Below are 19,719 nucleotides of genomic sequence, written 5' to 3' on the forward strand. Positions count from 1 at the left end.
TCATATGAAGGTCTTTAAGAGAATCAGAATTTTTAGGAAACCTGGAGGAGGAGAGCACTATTTTTTCAGAAAATTTCCTCACTTGTATCCCTCCCTGGAACTGGTTTTAGGTGCTAGAGATGCTAGAAAAGCAGAGCGGGACCATTATCCATTGGCGGCCCCTGCGCCTCCACGTCGCCGGCCGCTTCGCCGTTCCTCGTCGTCCTCAAATCTCTCACAGAATTGGAATTTCTTCCACCAACCGGGCCAGCCCAGGTGCCTTTAATACTCAAGGAGTACTTCCAAGGTCGATCCCCATCTCCAACCGCCCCAACTAACCAGCTTTTTAAACCCTGACGAGCTCTTCTCTCTCCACTCCAGCGCCGGCCAACACAACAACACCGGCGGGCTCGATCGATCGATCCCCTTCCGCGCGTGCCAAGCAGAGAGGTAGGTCTTGATGGATCCGCCGCCGCCGCCGCAATTGCGGGTCTTGGACACCGTCCAGCTGTTCGCCCCGCCGCCGCACCCCCGCGGCGAGTCAGAGTTGTCTCCCTCTCCCCTGGCGCCGCTCTCCGGCCTCGACGCCGACCCCAACGTGCTCGGCGTCACCTTCCGCAGCGTCCGCTTCTTCCCGCCCCACCCGGTCTCCCTCGACCCGCTCGACACCCTCCAGCGCGCCTTCGCTGCCGCGCTCGCCCTCTTCCCGCAGCTCGCGGGCTCCCTCCGCGTCCTCGACCGCGCTGCCGCCGTCGTCGTCTTCTCCGGCAGCAACGCCGTCCCCCTCGTCCTCGCCGCGTCCGACGGCCTCTCCGTGGCCGAAGCCGTCGACGCCGACGCCCCGGACTCGCCGCTGCTCGACCTCCTCGCCCCCGCAGACGTCGACGCCGGCGTGGCAGGGCCAGCGCTCGCGCTCCAGGCCACGCGGTTCGCCTGCGGCGGGGTCGCGCTGGGAATGCGGGTGGCCCACGCGCTCTGCGACGGCGCTGGCGCCACCAGGTTCCTCGCCGCCGCCGCCCGGTTCGCGCGCGGGGAGCCGGTGGCGCCGCCGGTGTGGGCACGGCGGGAGCTCCTGGGCCCCCGGGACCCGCCGCGGGTGGTCGCGCCCTCATTCGACACCGTCCTCGCGCCCGACTACGACGCCGTCGGACCGTACGGAGGCCATGGACACGAGCAGCAGAAGCTACTGAAGGTGTGCTTCCACGTGAGCGACGTGCGCGTGGAGACGCTCAGGGCGCGGCTCTCCGCCGAGGCCGCCGGCGTCAGGCTCACCACCTTCGAGGTCCTCGCCGCCTTCATCTGGCGCGCAAGGTTAGTTACTAGCTTCGTAATCGGATCACACACACACTGGCTCGGTTAGGCCAGGCGTCGAACACCTGAGACACATGAATTTTACCACTGCTAACTCTGCCATGGAATGAATCGGCAATCGGTCGAACAGGGTGAAGGCGAACGGGACGAGCCCCGAGGAGACCGTGAAGATGGTGTACTCCATGAACATCAGCAAGCTCCTGGACCCGCCGCTGCCGGAGGGGTACTGGGGCAACGTGTGCGTGCCAGTGTACGTCTCCCTCACCTCCGGCGACCTCCTCGGCCGTTCCCTGGCGGAGACGGCGACTCTGGTCAGGAAGAGCAAGCGGGAGGTGGACGACGAGTACGTGCGCTCCTACGTCGACTTCCTCGAGCTCCGCCGCCGCGAGGGGGTCACGGCCACGGCTGGGCGCGGCGGGGTGAGCGCGTTCACGGACTGGCGGCGGCTGGGCCACGGGGAGGTGGACTTCGGGTGGGGCGGCCCGGACGCCGTGCTGCCGCTGTCGTGGCGGATCCTCGGGAGCGAGGAGCCGTGCTTCTTGGTGCCGTACGGCATCTCCGACGAGAGGCGGCGGCGTGGGTTCAAGGTGTTCGTCGCGGTGAGGGAGACTGCCGTAGCGTGCTTCAGAGAGGAGATGGAAGAGATACTGCTGTTGCAGCAGGAAGAGCGCGGTAATTACAGTACAGCAGGGAAATTATGAACCTGGATTGTTTGCATTGATGATTTGCCTTAAGAACAGATACATGATCAACTACTGCCTGAATCCTGATGAAGTGACAAACTTTGTAACAATGTGGTTTCCTTAATGAAACCGGGAGCGACATTGACACATTGACCGGCAGCCCAATCTGGCCGCTTACCCTATCCCACTTGCTGGATCATCCATCGCCATCTTCAGCAGCAGAAGATACCAACACTGCAACACAGGAACCAGAGATGCAATACGGGCTCAATAAACCATACAAGAACCTTTCTGCGGAAAGAATAAATGGCAACAGAAATTAGTTGTTGAGCGGCATCTCTAGCAACATTCGAAGTCCTAAACATAGAATGATGCTTTTCCCAGTATTTATGTAAAGAATTATTTACAGAATTAATGTTTTTGACAAGAAGGATGTCATGAAACTCACCTACCCCAGTTGCCGAAAACAGGATCAACACCAGCTTCTCTCTTTGCTCTTCCATCTTGGGTGACCCCATAAGCAAAGCTTTCAGCGCCCGCAATCCGTACACGGTACCGTTTGCTAAAGACGCACATGCAACTTTACCATTTTCCACATAAAACTTGGCATGGCCAGGAACAGATTGTTCTACCTCCATTTAGGGGTGCAACTTGGTGACCCGGAGGGTACCCTTTGACCCTCTGTAGTTCAAACAAATGAACTAGTTTTTCAAAAAGTTGTATCATTTTAAAACTTTAGTTCATTTGGTTGAACTAAGGAGGGTCAATGGGTACCTTGAGGGTCACAAACTTGCAGCTCTACCTCCATTCCTGTTTTCCGGTTTAAGGGGGGCCCACGCATCCTTATGTTGAATACTTCTTCCGTCCAACAAAAGATGTCTCAAGTTTGCCAAAATTTGGATGTATCTAGACATGACTTAGTCTATAGATGCATTCAAATTTGGTCAAAATTGAGACATCTTTTATTGGACGGAGGAAGTACTTAATTTTATGTATTGCCTGTCTTTTTTTCTTTTCTTTTGGGTCATAATGGTACGTACTACCTCTTATAAGGCTTACATGTATTTCTAGATCATAAATTTGATGAACTAAGTATGTATTGTATTGCACAAAAAATTATACCATCGAAAGAACTTTTTACTGATATAAATTTTTTTCATGTAACTTATACTTCGTTATTTAAATTAGTGATCAAGGAACACGTGCGAGTTTTTTAAACCGGACAGAGGTAGTACTAAGAGCTAGCCGAGTTGGGCCAATGGGCTGGTATTGTATGGTTATATGGGCCTGACGCCCTCACGGCAGGTTGCATTGATTGCGTGCTACCGCCAGGTCCTAATTCGCTAGCTGCCGAGAATTATACCTTCGATTTTTAGTCCCACCTCGACAGAGGGCGCACTGAATTGGAGTCTTTAAATTCAGATCTATACGCTCTTCACAAGATCTTCGGTGTTCGCACAACAAAATATTGTCGATTGTCTCTGCCAATCGGTCGATGGCCCCTCTGGCCAACAACTAGGCCTCGGCTCCCGGTGATACTGATTGGCTAATCGTGAACTTCCTCCCGTTGAATGAAAAATCTTGGTGCGTACATGGCATTCCATGCGGTGTGCCGTTACTCGCGCAGCGCCCATCGCCGGACCCGTGGTGGCGCTGCGCCAGTGACGGCACATGGCACGGAATGCCATCTACGCATCGAGGTCTTCGTTTGACAACAGGAAGTTCACAATGATGCAATCAGTTCCCCAGGGAGCAACGCCCAGTTGTTGGCCACAAAGGGCCATCGGTCGCTCGGCAAAGACGGTAGATGAGATTTTGTTGTGTGAAGACTGCAGATCTAGTGAAGAGGGTATCGATCTCAAGGTGTTAGGCTTTGGAACCTGAGTTTCCGTACATATATGAGCCCCTAACCCCACCTACCAACACTCAAATCGAATTTTTTGGTGTGCAAAGACGATGAGATTTCCAACGACCAGTAGTTGAACACGAAGACCATCAATCAATCGGCAAAGAGGTTTGAATAGTTTTTGTTACCTAGAGATTGTGGGTCTAGTGAAGATCGGCAAAGACCCAATTACCCTTTGCAAAATGACTAAGTTGCCCTTTGCTAGTAATTACCGTTGGATATGTTTGGTACTCTGAGATATGATTTTGGAGCACGAGTACCGTGAAAAGGCACGAAGAGAATTATGTATCGACATGCATGTAAAGGAAAAAATGAGTAGGAGTACTTAATTTGGAGGAAAATGTAACATGACAAAGAGAAATTTATTGAAAAAATAATTGGTGTGAGAAAATACAGCAGGTCTCGCAAAAATCTATACCTATATAAAAAATACGGATCGTTTCCTTCACCGTCGTCTATCAAACTTCTCATAAAATTTGTGGCCCCTATGATTACACCGAATCTATCTATATCTGTATATACCAATGTAAAATATACGGACCGTTCCAACTTCTTTTTGCCCTTTTTTTCGTCAAGCCCCCAAGACCCACCTCGTCCGCCCGCACGCAAACCACTCCTTCGTCCGCTCCAGACGCCGAGCAGGGCAACATGTTCGTTTTCTCAGCCCTCATCCCCCGACGTGTTGATCTGGGCCAACGGAAGCCACTACGACAAAGCGCGCTAAGGCGGTTCAGCCGTGATTATAGGGGCATGATTGAGGAGGGGAAAAGGAAGAAAAGGGCCATGGGATACGGTTCAGAACACCTGGACGGGTTGTGGGTCGAGAAGGCGTCGTCGAGGGCGGAGATTGCGGCGGCCGGTGCACATGTGTGCTGCTTTTGACGCTAGGAAGAAGACGGGCACAAACGCTCGTGCTGGGATGAGCTGGGCGCTCTCAAGAAAACTGGGCCAAGAGAAAAAAAAAGAAAAAAATAGAAAACCTAAAAGTGTTTTCCTTGAGCGTGACAGCGCACGGACATTCTGTTAGAAAATAAATAAATACAGCAGCAACGACAAACCGAAGGAAACAAGCACAGAGGACCTGGACCGATCGACTGGCTGGAGGAGACAATACAAATCAAGAAAGGAATAGTAGCTGAGAAGGAGGGGATTGATTAGTCGGTTGAGACTGCAATGCCACCGGGCTACTTCTGCTTCGGGGAAGACAAGACAAACTGCATCCACATGACTCAACCCCTTAATTAATCCTCTTGACGGGACGTGTCAAGCTTCGTGAGTTAGCCAACGCAAACAAAAAACCCAGGATAGCATGTGAAGCTCCATGCGCTTGCCAATGCAACCAAAAAACCGATCTAATGAAAAGTGCTAGGCAATCCACTTATACACTTCAACACCCCCTTCACGTGTGACGGTGAAAAGAAGTCAGCACGTGTGGTAACAGCAATTTTTAATATAAATTATGAAAGTCAGGATTTGAACTTGAGACTTTTGGCTCTGACACTATGTGAAGCTTCATGCGCTAGTCAACGCAACTAAAAGACCGATCCGATGAAAAGAAGTAGGAGCTGGTCACAATTCACTTATACACTTTAACGAGACGACAGTGTGGCCGTTGGTGTGGGCGGTTGCGCCGGCCTGAGCGAAGCCGTCGACGGCGACCCTGCTTCCGAGGTCGGCGTCAACTTTCTGGCCCAAAGCTTCGACCGCCGATGTCGGCGCTGCCGCCGCCAGCAGCAGCAGCAGCAGCAGCAGCGCGAGCAGTGCACCGATCACCATTGTTACCGGCTTCATCGCGGTGGCCATCGACGTAGCTAAGCTACTTGGATGATCGATCGATCGATGCAAAGTGCAGGGATCGGTGAGGGTGCTCGATCGTCCGGTGGGCCCTTTTATAGACACAAGTACAGCTATGGACACCCGAGCAATTAGCTGCACGATCGAATATATAGATGAACCGATCCTGGCAGTCCTAAGCAAAACCTTTTCAGCGAGCACACATTGAAACATCAGATGATCCTGGTAGTCCTAAGCAAAACCACTCTCATAATCTTCATTTGACAAGTGTGCCTCCTCCCCCCCCCCCCCCCAAACCAAATACATTCTACATTGGTCACTTCTTTCTTCCTCCAGTAAACAACAAGGTAAAAAAAATTCAAACGACAAAAGAGTGTAAACATAAGAAGAGAACTTCACAGGTTGTATCATACAATGCGCAGAACAGTTTCTTCGCTGCGGGTTTTCAGGCACTGATCGGAGGAACCTCTGGTTGTTGCTGTTGCTGCCGCCGCTGCTTCTCCTGGCTCCCTTTCATGTCCCTCGACTTTGCCTTGGGAGGGCCGGCCACCTTCGCTGTTGGTTTCTTGCCAGGAGAGGGAGATGGCTTCTTGTCAGGAGAGGGAGATGGCTTCTTCTTGTCAGGAGAGGGAGATGGCTTCTTATTATCAGGAGAGGGAGATTGCTTCTTCTTGGGAACTTTCCGGTCATTGGTGTTGCTTAGGGTGATCGCGCCTTGCAGCTTCAGAGCCGACTGGTTTGTGCTCACGCTGTCTTTCTTTGCCTGCCCTTTCTTTGGGTTCTCCGGGTGGACCATAGACCGGGGCTCCCATGGCCGTGCGGCGATCCAGCGGTCCATCCAGCTCCAGCCCCATCCGGCATTCCCGACTTCATAGTTGAAGTTCCCTTGGCTTGTGGCAGATCTTGCCCTCCACTGCAAAAGGGCAGGATACATAGTTTACATTGTGACCGTCAAAAAATAGTTTACATCGCTGTCATACATATTGGTACAGTGATCTATAGGAACAGCTAATCATGAGTCTGTCATTAGTATGAAGGGCTGCAAAATAATTTGTTGAAATGCCAATATCGGTAGCTAGTATGAACCTGATGGTTAAACGCGTATGCCATTGCTCGCTCGCGCTTTACTGCTGCCTCTTCCCTTAGATGTATCCTAGCAAGTATTTCATCCATAGTATTCGAGCCTCCATTCCACTCAACCTGTTAAAAGTATGCCGATGAACAAAGTTAGTCCATGAATACTTTGGCGATCCCAAATAAAGTCAGTGCAAGGAGGAAATATACCTGCAAATTTTGGAGTTTTGCATCAAGTTTTACTTGATTCTCTTGCTTCTTCTTCCTATTGCGCCCTTCAGTTACCATAAAAGCACGCCGGTTCCTTATCTCAGCTTGTAACTTGTTCCATGACTGTATGTAGCTCAATGTGGCACTAGTCTGCTTGGTAACTGGATTGCTCTGCCCAACAATGCGCAGTCTTTTAAGTCCCTTCAGACAACGGAGCTTTCTTCTTGCCTGCATTTAAGTGACGATTACTTGTTAGCTCTTCAACTCAGTTCAGCAGTCAAACTGAAGGTGTTACAGCATGGTTGATGTTACCTTGTAGCGCCGAAACGCATTCTGAATCCGAGTAGCTGCCCATTCTTCCAGTGCTGCATTGTCTTCTGGGTCGCTGCTAGAAGAAGGACCATTGGGCTTTTGCTGTGGTAGGTTAGCTCGATTGGTTTGAGCAGCAAGCTTCATTGGAAAAGGAAACATGTGAGAATGACTGGGAGTTTAATCCTTTGTGAAGCTAGAAAGGGCCAGAATCCAGGCAAAAACCAAGAAATACAGTAATAATAGAAACTTTTGCTGGGATGACAATAAGAACAGAAACACAAATTTCATTATCAATGTTCACCAGAAAGTAGTAACAATACTAATGCAACAATTTTGAACTACAGCGAAGGAGTCAAGAGATGTTACGCCACTTGGCGTCTGGAAATTGATGTAGCAGAGGAGAGGACCAATTCAACAGTCAGGTTTTTTCTTTCTAAACTTGTTTCACCAGTCAAGTTACTTTCACTGACCAGTCCAATGTCCATGTCCAAAAGTGAGGGTTGAACATACTATGGCAGGCCTCATAACTTAACTTCCAAAAACATATTTTGTAACACAACTCTGGTAATTATAAAAACATTATTTAACACAAACTGTTGGCTGCCTGGTAATGAATGACTACGCATTTCTGGGTTCCCAAACCATAGGACATAGAACTCAGCTAACCAAAGATAAAAAAATTCAGTTTTCAGCATATCTATCATCCATGCCGACGATATATTCCAGATCTCCTGATGTCAATGGGTGGGGCCAGTTGGAATTAGCTCACCAAAATTCCAAACATGCAGAAGGTTGGTTCCTATTTCAAAATCCAGAGGGGGGGGGACCTAACTCAGACATACTGTTCTACAAGTCAGCACCGATGGTACCTTCCATTATTGCCATCAACAAACAAATCAAGCTTTCTATGGCCAATTTTCCAATTATGACGGCCACAACAACAAGACACCACCAAGTTGCAGCAGCACAGATAGGCTTTGTGTTGTCCTGGCCCTTCTTAATGATGGAACGGGGTGAAATGAAATGGACGGCACCTTTTTCTCAGGTTGCTTACAAGACATGCAAGGCATGCAGGCAGAGTGTACAGGACTAAACTGGAAGTTGGGGTTAAGAAAGATTCAAAGATTGATATTTTTTTCTTCCATCTGGAGACTGGAAAAGAAGAAGAAAATGAGGTTAATGGAGAGGAGTACCTTTGCGTGCTTTGACTTGCCCCGTTTCGACTTCTTCTTGCTGATGATGGTCTTGAACCAGTCCCCGGACCCCATGGCTTGTTCAAACCGGAGTTTACCCTCAGGAGATCAGTTTGTCTTCAAATCTCTTTGCCTAGATCACATGGAAAATAAAAGGAAATCAATCAGCCACCCATGCCTGGTTTGTTTTGTCGGTGGAACACAAAAAATTCACAGCACAAGATGGTGCAACATGGCTTGATAAAAAAATTACCACTAGTGAACAAAGTTTATTGTGTTGTTCTGAAATTCGGTTTGGCTATATCTTGAGCTAAAATCCAAATGCATAGACAGTAAATAACCAAACCCAATGTTTCTGAACTAGTTACTGGAAACATGCACGGGCAACAACAAGCGTGAGAATCGAATAATTTCATTTTTTGCAAAATCTCACCAAAAAAGCTGCATTCAGAAGCCACCCGGAAAATGAACAAGAATGGCAGGTCAACTCAAACAGAACAAGAGGCGCAACATCTATCTAAAATACAAGCCAAGAACAGACGGAAATCTCCCAGGGCCGCCAGGACTGACGGAAGAAAGACCGAAACTTTGTCCTCCTAACCTGACCAATAAGCAAACCCATGGCTCATCGGCTCCTCCTCCGCTCATCCATCCACCAAATTAACCAAACCAAGAAGGCCCCAGGAAACCAGGTATGCAGAGGCGGGGAAAGAGATTTAACCAAAGAAGCAGGGAGCAGGAACTCAAGTATGGTACCGGAGGCTGTGAATCCGATCGGGCGTTGCTTTCCGGAGGATGGCGAGGAAAGCACGGGACGGGAGGCAGCCACTGGAAGCAACGGATCTCCTCGCCTTCCTCCACCTCGCGCACGGCAGGGGGTGGTGGGAAGGAGGGAGGAAGAGAGGGAAGGTGGAAAGGTGCAGGGTTCTTCTCTTCTTCTTCTCTTCTCTCTGGGGTTGGGGTCTGGGTTGGGTGCGAGTCCAGATCAAAGCCCCGCCCTTGGTCGCGTCTCGCGTGTGTTTGCTGCTCCCCGGTTGTTTTCTTTTGATTTCTTCTCGCCCGGGCCGCACCCCCTCTTTGATGGCTCTGCTGACTTGCTGACTTTTATACTGTATGTTGTTTTTTTCTTTTACAAGTGCGGAGCAGCAAAGAGCCAAGACGTAGTACTGCCTTCCTCCGTCCAATAAAAAATGTCTTAAGTTTGTTAAAATTTGGATTTATCTAGACATGACTAAGTGTGTAGATGCATTCAAATTTAGTCAAAATTAAGACATCATCTTTTGTTGAATGTAGGGAGTATTTTTATTGTGGTGGGAGTTATCGCTAGTTAAGTGTATTTCGTCCTGATCCTGCGGCGATTAACAATTGGGGGGACAAGGGGTAACTGTCATTTTGACTTTTTGGTGAACTTGGGATCCACTACACCAGGCCAGGCCAGGGCAGAGGGAAATGGATCTTCTGCATATTGTAAGAGGAGTATGAGTTATCCATGTGCTTGCTTCATGTAAAATAAAATTGATTGTAGCTCTGCACTCTCGTTACGCCACACTTTTTTTTTGTTTACATAAAATTGATTTTTGATTAAACATATTGTAGAAATGGTGTAGTTTTGTTTTTCAGTAGTATGTCCGTGTAAAACAAGGTGACGATCAACAGGAGAGGATAGATTAGAAACCGACTTTTCGAGCCCAGGTGAACTTTATTAAATTAGATGCGTGAAGAAAAGAGAAGAAACAAATGGATCCAAGAAGGATATACAGTTCAGCTGGAGCAATTTGTATTTTGGAATTTGGAGGTACCTTTACATGCCATCTGAATTTTATCATCTTTGGAAGCAGAAAAAGAAAGAATCCTATGCTGTCTGTCTGGAAGTGACCTGGAAATGAAGAGGCCGATTGAGGAGAGGTAATTAAGTAAGACCATGGACTGTCATGGTGAAGAGCCGAGCACGTAGGGAGGAAAGGCGCATCCCCCGGTTGGTACGTTGCCGTTGGCCTCTTCTAGCTACCGTGTGGCTGGCTGGCTGGCTGGCTCACAGCGACTTGGGAGCTGATCGGGATGGAAGCTGGCTTTAGAATTTCCGTCGCTATCAGCTCCTAACAGCGTCTCTGTCTCCCGGCCCGCCGCACCTCATACGCAGCTCACTGGAAATTGGGAGCGGTATGTGAGCTTCTTTCAGGTTTTTATTTTTTATTTTTGCATAGATGGTTGGTCGCACGTTTGCCATGCGGCCGCTCTAGCCGGGTTTTTTCAACCGGAGTTTAGGACTTCTTTGATTCGTAGGAAGAGCGAAGGAAAAGGATAGGAATGGCCTATTCTGAAAATAGGGGATTTTTTATTGTGACGCTACTCATCGGTTTGATTCAGAGGAATGAAGGAAAAGAAAAACGCTGCAATTTTTCATGTGATCTCAGTTCCAAAGGGAAATGGCAAGATTTTCACGATCCTTCCTATTTTCTGAATTCCTTTGGATGAAAAACAATACAAGAGCCTGTAGTGACCTCGTAACATTACAACTTTATATTTTGCATGTGGTTTGACTTTATTTGACTATGTTTACTAAGGTACCTTCTTGTGTTCCTTTTGTTCTTGCAAATCAAACGAAAAATCTATAAAATTATCGTGTTTTTTAATCCTCAGTTTTGCAACTGCAACCATATCCTATTTTATGTGTTTTTCCATGTTGTTGCCTTTTCAGAACCATACGAATCAAAGAGGACCTCAGGATCTCGTCGGTTTTTTTTTGTTTCCGGTGATTTCAGTGAGTACTAGAAAAAAGAATGTTGGAATTTTCTACTCAAACTTAGTGTACAAAATTTGAGACACTTATTATGAATCGGAGGGAGTGTTGAATTTGAATCTAAATTTCAAATTTGATAATAAAAAAATTGACCCTCCATCTCTATTTCAATCATCAAGGGGTATGTATGTTTGGGGAAATTAAGATGGAGGCACGTAGCACCCACCTTATTTCGCTCCAGACAGGAAGTGACAAAGTACTACGGAGTACTCTACGCTTCACTGCTTCAGCAGGTTCGGTGTGTACCCATGCATGCATCATCCAACAGGAGTAGCAACGGACGCATAAAAATATCCAAGCTAATCTTGTGTCATGGGGCATATATGCGGCTAGTTTGGCCGGCGCATGCATGATTATTTTTGCTGCTGTTGGCTGCTTGCCATCGTGGAGACAAGCCATCAAGATCGATCTCGAGTGCTACGTCCTACGTTTCATATGTAGTGTTGTAGTGCAATTCAAGGCAACGTTTGTGAAAATTAATGTCTGCTCGATGTTACATCGTGTGTTGCTCAACTGAGTGACCCACTCCGATTTCTTTCTTACCGGCAATTTCCCGTCCAACAAAAAATGTCTCAACTTTGATTAAATTTGAATGTGTCTATATACCAAGTCATGTCTAGATACATTTAAATTTTAATAAACTTGAGACATCTTTTGTTGAAGTGAGGAAGTAGGATTTTTGTTGGGATACTGACCTGACCATGGGCCTAGCTAATCTAGAAAGCTTCATTTGTAGGACAAACTGCAAACATGCATGATTCTCATTTGCATTTCTCACCGCTACATAATTTGATACTTTTTCCGTTCAGTAAAAGATGTCTCAAGTTTGTTAAAATTTGGATGTATGTAGACATGACTTAGTATATAGATACATTCAAATCTTCTATATCTAAGTAGGGGAAACTCACTACTTGATTTCCTCAACATGCAAGTATGCCACATCATCACACCATTAATTCGTTCGCACATCTATTTAGTGGAAAACTCATATTTTTTTGCAATGCATGCATGTTACTTTCCATCAAGCTATTTTCATTAAATGAAGAATATATAATCTATCATACAATTACATTATATGTTTTCAATGGATACTTTTTTGTTGTTACTTTTTATTCATGTATGTTAACTAAGAATTTCCTTCAGCAACGTGGGCTCATGTATGTTAACTAAAAATTTCCGCGACAATGTGTGGGGCATCATCTAGCTTAGTTAAAGTTGAAACATCCTTTTTTGCACGGAGGAAGAATGGTTATCACCGGTCATGCGCCTACCCGACCAGCTATTTTATTAATTCGACTTTGTTTTGCATTTTTGCACCAGGTTTAGAAGGTGACCTACATCATCATGCGCCCTGTCGCCGTCGGGTCGGATCGCGTGTCATCGTGTTATAAAACCGCCGGATCGATCGATGATACCATTGGCAGCGTACATCATTTCGAAGAAACAGATGTCCAAAAACAATAAAGCATTGTCCTCGAAAAAAAAAAGTTGTTGCCGGAGCGACTCCTGAGTTAGTACGTGCCTGCATGCACGTCGGCCTGTGCCGTCGGTCGGAGCTTATTGGAACTGTTAAAAAATTGGCATAAGCACATTGCTTAGTACCATAGTACTACTCCAGCTAACTATTTTAGTTAGAGTAGCATAATAAACATGGTTACTCCGTACAACAAAAGATGTCTCAACTTCGACTAAATTTAAATGCATTTATACACTAAATCATGTCTAGATACATTCAAATTTTATGAACTTGAGACATCTTTTGTTGGACGGACGGAGTATTAATAATTGGATACTGGTGTAACCAATTGGCCGTTCGTTCGTTCGTCTGGATTAAATGACGTCACAGCTAATTCCAATTTTCTAATCTTGCCGTGGATGCATAACGCGTTGTGTATATATGCACTGGATGTTTGGATAATTGGATATATCAGCTGGGAATCAGCCAATTAGGGCGTGAGTAGCTGTTGCCTCCCGGCCGCCACCAAATCATGGCGACAACACAACCGATAGATCGATGCATATGAACTGGAAAGATATACGCAGATTACTTTGCGAGAGAATATTCATAAGAAATGGGATGAGGGAGGGTGACTGGCCAGCATGATGATCGAAGTAGTACAAGTTTGGATTTTAATTTTTTTTTCTGATCAAGTATGATTGTATTCATGTACCTGCATTACCAATCATGCCTGTATGTGTGTCAGTGGCAATATGAAATGAATTAGAACTAGCTAGAATTTGATTGGGAGACAGATACGATAATTTGTCGGCGGCATTTTGCGTTGTTCCGTCCGTGGACCTCACCGTGTATGTTTACTTCTTTATTTTCGGAGCACCCGTTGCACAGTCAACTAAGTTTTTTTTTTTCGTTTCAGTTAATCTCCATCTCTGGATCTCCGTATAACGGTCCTACTCTTAATCTCAAATAAAATTAACCGCAGGAGAGGGATTATTTGACTGGCCAGATATAAAGGTTGTAAACAGAAATGCAGCCGCAGGCCAGAGTTGTGATCTGCTCGTTATGAGGTTTCAGGTCCATGCTGGTGTTGGCCGTCTCTTGGTCGTAGCCATGCTCCTTCTGTTTCTGCCGAGCATGGAGGAAAATGATAATGACATATTGACACAGACTATGAATGATCATGGACGTCGAATGCGAGCATCCTCTTGCAGGCCACACCGGGAATAATGATTACTTGCTCAAAATGCAAAAAGTTTATGGCTCCAAAACATATACTACTACAAATATGTAACGTGCTCTACGCAGCATTCAGGAAAGTCACCCAGGACATGAAAAGAGAGCTACTTTCTGCATTTACAGCATTTCTGCAGCTACACCAAAGGCACGATTTATGTAGGCGGAACCTAGTTTTCATCTATACAAGGAAACTGGAAGGAAAAAAAAAAGGAAAAAAACCAAGCACTACCTGCAAATATGCAGATTTATCTCACTAGTCTATTCACAACTTCCACAGCCAACCTTTGTTTACCTGCTGTGCCCTGTCCCCCCCAATCTAATCCTATGCTTTATGTGCCAAAGGGAAATCTAGGAACAATACCATCCAACTGAAACTAATAAATAGAAGTCGTCAAGCGACTACTGCCATGTTAACCCTGGGCCTGGAGAACTTGCCATGGCCCGGGCATCAACTAACGAGAGAGAGATGGCCAGCATCATCTGATCTTCAAAGCTATCAGGAATATTGCCTGAACCAATGCTAGACCCATCTGAAGCAACCAAATTGGCAGCCCCAGCCTCTCTCGTAATATCGGAGCCAGCACAACTGGTGCTGGCATCAGCAACCTCTGACCACCGGTCATTATTAGAATGCTCCGCACCCTCTCTTGTTTGGCGCGTTCTATTGATTGACGATTCGTCAACTCTGGTGCCTGAAGAACTGCTCCCAGCTATGCTCAAATCCTCTGTAAAAGACCTGTCTGACCTGCTGAGAGTATCATGTTTTGACGCCTGGCAAGTGGCAGGAATGGAGGAACCTACAAGCATATGCTGTTGCTCGGCTAAAGCTGCAACCGCACAAGCAAATCCACCAGAAGGAGCTGCTTCAGCTGAAGCTGTCACAGATGTATCATAAGATCTTGGAGGAATTGTTGGTGGTGCAGCACCTGTGATGCCAGGATTTCCCGAGGCATCCTGTTCATGGTAATTTTAATAAGATGGTTAGTCTGCCATGTCTTTTCCCCCCAATCTACACAAGCAGTGTCTACTAATAAGTCTTATGTTATTATCTTCCTTGGGAAGGAGTACAATTCTACTAGCGAAAATCACCTAACCACAGAAAATGACAATGATCAGATCATTAGAATGCATAACTTTTAAAGTAACAGATGCATGTTGACATATCAAGTGATGAACAACAAATTTAGACTTGTGAATAAACAAGTTCTAAGTTAATTTGCATGTAACTTAAGGGATTGAACCAACTGATTACAATTGATAAGAGTATAAGGAATGGGATGATTAAATGAAAAGCAGCTATTACATGAATGGAGATGGGTATGGGCCCCTAATGTTATTAAGATTTCATGCAATTGTCATGCTTTACAAACTATGCGGAAACACTCAAAATCATTTTGTGTGATGTGAGAGCAAAACGTGACTGATTGCTGTATAGACCTTTTTGAAATTTAACAGGTGTGCTTTTTAAGAAAAGAAAGAAAGACAGGTTATATAATACTCCCTCCGATCCATATTGATTGTCTCAAATTTGTCCAAATATTGATGTATCTATGACTAAAAAGCGTCTAGATACATGTAATATTTCGACAACTAATATGGATTGGAGGGAGTAAATAATTTGGAAAAAAAAGGTTCAGAAATATCTCAACATACTTGTACAGAAAGCCAAATTGCTTCCATAAGCATAACTTCCTCAAGGTCCACGTCGAAATTATTCTCCCTGCATTTTGAGGAATTCATTAGTAAATAGTAAAGCCACCAATTGTGATATATAAGAATGCCATAGAAGAATATAGTAAAACCACCAATTGTGTATTCGCTAGTAAACCTTTTCTTATGGTTTCCTAAGGCATGAGCGCTTTTGGTGTTCTAACTCTGTCCAAATGACACAGAGCTGACGCAAAGAAGAGCAAAACAGTGAAAATACTCCTTGATATAAAATAGCTGATGCAAAGAAGAGCAAAACAGAGAAAATATTCCTTGATATCAAATATCACCAACACCGATAAATATTCTTAACCTTTACAGTGATCAGAAGCTTTCAAAACTGCATCTGTTTAGGCTAAAAAACTTCATTGTCTAATAGGGCCTATGAAACAAAGTGAATAGTAGCACAACGCTGTTTTCAGGTGTACCAAGAATAACAGTTGCATTCAAACTGGAAAGACCTTTCCTGGAAGAAGTCTACCAAGCAATAGATAGCTTCCAAGAAATTCACATAAAACCCCTCAGATAAAGGAGGGTTTAAAAGGACAATAGTCAACATTTTATTGCCTAGTAATGATATCTATTTTACAGGATAAGTAGGTAGAGATTCTGATATTATGTAATACAGCCTCTCCTGCATATTATGTAATACAGCTAAACAGAAGATTTTCTAGAAAAGTCAAAGGAAGGATTAATTTAATATATATGGTGTTTAGCTAAGGTGCAACAAGAGTTAGGTGTATTAGTTGCTCATTCAACAACCATTTTGCTTCAAGTCAAGAGCAACATGATCAAGGATTCAAGGGAATCCACAGCATGCTCAATTAACTGATACAGAGTTACAGACATGAACAAACAAAAATCTTAATCTGGTAGTGATCTTGTCTGCATGGCACTGCCAGGGTCTTATCTGACAACATATAAGTGTATGAGTGATATGTTTTGTTACTTATTAACTGGCAGACCATTGCTATTGTGGTAGCAGCAGAGCATGCACAACAGTCTGTCAGAAATTACATATGTGGGATAACGATATTTTGACTACATATGAGTACAAATAGTAACTCACTAAATTTGCCAATTAGTTCTAACTGAGAATTAATTATTTTACCTACAGAAAAGTACATTTAGTGAATGAACAGCCAAAGAGAACAGTGAGGGGCCTATAAAGGACTAATTATTTTGCTTGCAGAACTCCCTGGTCCCCAAACCATTGAAGCAATGATACCACCTACAGTACTTCAACAAATTTAATCTAGAAATAAAGAACAATCCGAAAGCATTAACGCAACAACAATCACACAACTTCAACAGGATACAAAGCACAAAAGGGTTGACCAGTACACACCGCATTTGCTTTAAACGTTCAGAATTCTTCAGTAGCAACTCTGAATGCTGTACTTGAGACAATAGCGCATCATTGCCTTGCGCACTGCTTGCAGCTATCAACATAACAGATATTGTGAGTAAGCAACTGCACAACAACAGTAAACACAGAAAGAAACAAATTTCCCTAACAATCTACACACCTGGGGTGGATGTGCCACCAGCTTCACAACATTCAACTTGTGGCGTTGTTATTACATCGCTCAAAGTAGCAGTCTGCTTGTTTTTCAGCCGCTCCGCGTCGTCCTTGATTTCCTGATGCCGCATCCTGATCTGTGCCTCGATAACCCTCTGCTCCTCCTACAAACAAATTCCCAGCTCCACTCAATTGGCAAAACAAAAACAAATGAAAGCAGTCATCACTGAACAAACAGTTTTGCAGGCACTCACAAGCTGCTCGACACCCTTCTCCTCCTTGGTCTTGACGCCGCGGTACTCCACCGCGTAGTTCAGCATCTTGCAGTATGGACATCTTCAAAGTTAAGGAACAACTGAACAAGGAATAATTACACCAGAACAAACAAACAGCCCTCAACATATCTATCTATAAGGTAGAACCGGTGGGATTGAACCGAGGTAGGATACTGAGTCGGCCGGCACGAGGTGGGCGACTTCATCTGGAGGAAACACTCTGCACACACGCAAGCACGCAGTATAGCAAGTCAGGAACCAACCGGAATCGATTAGCCGGAGCCGACAGCGTGGAGAACACATAAATCTCAACTCACCGGTGCAAATCCCCTTGGCGCAGCACTTGGACCGGTTCAGGCTAGGATAGAACTGCAAGCACAATGGGAAAAACAACAGCTATGACAATCAAGACTGTGCAGCGAGAACGCATCCATGGATGATAAGTGAGGAGCAAGGAGAACCGAAGGAGCAAAGTGAGCAGGGGCGGACCAGGAAGCAGATGGGGCACTCGTCGAGGTCGGCGCGCGGGTCGTCGGAGCCCGGGTGGCAGGGCGCGAGCTTGGCCTCGACGATGAGGCGGCGCAGCTTCTTGAGGTCGATGTCCGGGTGCGGGTACAGCCCCTGCGGCCGCGTGTACCGCTCGTCCACCGCCGGCCTCCGCCGCCGCCCCCCGACCTGGTTCCCCATCCCCCTCCTCCACCACCACCAGCAAGGCAGCAGCAGCAGCAGCAACCCCCCACAACTCTACTGAATCCCAACTGAACCTCAACCGCCCTGCACCCACCCCCACCCAACCGCCCCCGCAAGAGACCGAGGAGCGGGACGAGGCGGCGCCGCCCGCGAGAGACCGCGAACGAAGACGACAGAAGAGAAGGCCGCGGAAGATTTGCCTCACGAGACAATCTCTCTCTCTCTCTCTCTCGCTCGCTCGCTCGCTTTCACGCTCTGTGGTGACTTGTCGTTGCCAGAAGCCGCACGCATATGCAGGACCGAAAGCAGATTCTTCTTCCGCCCTCTCTAATTAATCCCAGTGGATTAGTTAACCCAGCCATTTTATACAAATCTCGACAGTTCAATAATCCCCTTTCCTTCGAACTTCTCTCTATCTGCTTCGTTATCCGGTCAACCCTCCGCTGATCCTTCTAACTTCTCTCACCGGCATGTGGGGCCCGAGGGCTCAGGCAGCTGATTTGGCGTCAGCCAGCAAGCCAGCAGCAGCCATCAGGTGATGTCAAATGATTGGAGCGCAACGGTAAGCAGACTGCAGACCACAGGTTCCATTTCCATTGCCTTGCAAAATTGCAACAGATTGCAAGCGACAGGAGGAAGAAATCCGCAAGCATAATCAACTGCTGCACGCGCTTGGACTTGTAAAAAACAAAGAGTTGTGTGCTCGGCTGCTGCTTGATGTGGATTTTTGACGAGTTTTCCGTGTCAGTTTTGGTACGTAGAGAAGTCCGAATTGCCAAACTGGAGACATTCTCATCATCGTCGGTTGTGCGCCGTGCGCGCGCGTGCAGTCCTCCTCTTCTTTTCTGTTGGGCGTATCAGAATTCAGAAGTGGTACAGATTCGTGTGTGATGCACACGCAAACATATGAGCAAAGGTAGTATCGTGTAGAGCGGTCCTCCCGGGTACGGTGAGCGACGGGCGCCGACAAACAACAGCCTCGAAATTGGAGTTCAGCTAGACGTGGATTGCTCGACCGACGACGAGCGGTGGCCTCTTTGGGCGTTAATGGGATTGAGCTCAGCGGTGGCCTTTTTGATCAGGAGGAAAACTTGGATGCGTATGTGCATCGTGTACCCGGCCGGCCCGCTTCGTTTCCACCATTTCCCATTAAATCATGGAGAAAACTTGTAGCAGGTGTTAGACTGCCGTTGTCTAACGGACAAGGCTGTAGATTTTATTCCTCTTTTCACTTCGATTTCTGTTGAGAGAGAGTTAGACCAGGTCTTTTCTGTTGTGATCTGTGATCCGAAGGACCAGCTCTCCATGCGCACTCTTCTCTCCCCCTCAGTTGTACTCTCTATAAATTGTAAACTGATGCATCAATGAGAATTGTGAAGTGTGCTGCAATCTTTGTGTCTCTCTCAAATCTTTTCATGGTATCAGATTGGAAACCTTCCGCGACCTCCCACCTCCATCCGCTGCCCTCTCTTTCTCCCTGGCGCCTCCATGACGAAGTCCGGCAAGTCCACCAAGACTGACTCCTCTAACGAAACCAACTCCTTCTCCACCCCCTCCATTCTTTACCA

The 19,719-nt window shown here is 46.4% G+C and overlaps 3 protein-coding genes across 4 annotated transcripts; 1 reads left to right on the forward strand and 2 right to left on the reverse strand.

Moving 5' to 3' along the window:
- Positions 1-92: 92 nt before the first annotated feature.
- On the forward strand, positions 93-2,403 carry LOC100836103 (3'-N-debenzoyl-2'-deoxytaxol N-benzoyltransferase). The gene is made up of 2 exons (XM_003561041.4): positions 93-1,290; positions 1,421-2,403. Exons 1-2 carry the CDS (start codon positions 440-442, stop codon positions 1,989-1,991), a joined length of 1,422 nt encoding a protein of 473 aa, XP_003561089.1. The 5' UTR covers positions 93-439; the 3' UTR covers positions 1,992-2,403.
- A 3,571-nt stretch (positions 2,404-5,974) lies between these two features.
- Positions 5,975-9,519, reverse strand: LOC100834177 (protein IQ-DOMAIN 1). 2 transcript variants are annotated; one of them, XM_010229719.3, is made up of 6 exons: positions 9,219-9,519; positions 8,463-8,595; positions 7,270-7,407; positions 6,958-7,185; positions 6,760-6,873; positions 5,975-6,586 (listed from the first exon to the last, which is right to left on the reverse strand). In XM_010229719.3, the coding sequence occupies exons 2-6, from the start codon at positions 8,535-8,537 to the stop codon at positions 6,119-6,121; spliced, it is 1,023 nt and encodes a 340-aa protein (XP_010228021.1). In that variant the 5' UTR covers positions 8,538-8,595; positions 9,219-9,519; the 3' UTR covers positions 5,975-6,118. The 2 variants fall into 2 exon arrangements, with proteins under 2 accessions (XP_010228021.1, XP_003564310.1); XM_003564262.4 differs by lacking the exon at positions 9,219-9,519 and adding an exon at positions 9,064-9,212.
- Positions 9,520-13,926: 4,407 nt separating this feature from the next.
- On the reverse strand, positions 13,927-18,546 carry LOC100834478 (protein sip5). Its single transcript, XM_003564263.4, has 8 exons — positions 17,951-18,546; positions 17,779-17,830; positions 17,636-17,681; positions 17,441-17,522; positions 17,194-17,350; positions 17,013-17,106; positions 15,611-15,677; positions 13,927-14,911 (listed from the first exon to the last, which is right to left on the reverse strand). The coding sequence occupies exons 1-8, from the start codon at positions 18,146-18,148 to the stop codon at positions 14,357-14,359; spliced, it is 1,251 nt and encodes a 416-aa protein (XP_003564311.1). The 5' UTR covers positions 18,149-18,546; the 3' UTR covers positions 13,927-14,356.
- Positions 18,547-19,719: the final 1,173 nt, after the last annotated feature.

This window comes from Brachypodium distachyon, chromosome 1 (assembly GCF_000005505.3).
Source record: "Brachypodium distachyon strain Bd21 chromosome 1, Brachypodium_distachyon_v3.0, whole genome shotgun sequence".
NCBI lineage: Eukaryota > Viridiplantae > Streptophyta > Magnoliopsida > Poales > Poaceae > Brachypodium > Brachypodium distachyon.

Excerpts from the sequence above, each read along its gene's own strand:
- LOC100836103 (XM_003561041.4), top strand. The coding sequence starts at position 440 with ATGGATCCGCCGCCGCCGCCGCAATTGCGGGTCTTGGACACCGTCCAG. Across the intron at positions 1,291-1,420 it reads GCCTTCATCTGGCGCGCAAG|GGTGAAGGCGAACGGGACGA; the intron begins GTTAGTTACTAG and ends TCGGTCGAACAG.
- LOC100834177 (XM_010229719.3), bottom strand. The coding sequence starts at position 8,537 with ATGGGGTCCGGGGACTGGTTCAAGACCATCATCAGCAAGAAGAAGTCG. Across the intron at positions 7,186-7,269 it reads ATGCGTTTCGGCGCTACAAG|GCAAGAAGAAAGCTCCGTTG; the intron begins GTAACATCAACC and ends ACTTAAATGCAG. Across the intron at positions 6,587-6,759 it reads CATACGCGTTTAACCATCAG|TGGAGGGCAAGATCTGCCAC; the intron begins GTTCATACTAGC and ends GCCCTTTTGCAG.
- LOC100834478 (XM_003564263.4), bottom strand. The coding sequence starts at position 18,148 with ATGGGGAACCAGGTCGGGGGGCGGCGGCGGAGGCCGGCGGTGGACGAG. Across the intron at positions 17,523-17,635 it reads ACCTCGTGCCGGCCGACTCA|ATGTCCATACTGCAAGATGC; the intron begins GTATCCTACCTC and ends TTAACTTTGAAG. Across the intron at positions 15,678-17,012 it reads GAACGTTTAAAGCAAATGCG|GGAGAATAATTTCGACGTGG; the intron begins GTGTGTACTGGT and ends CTCAAAATGCAG.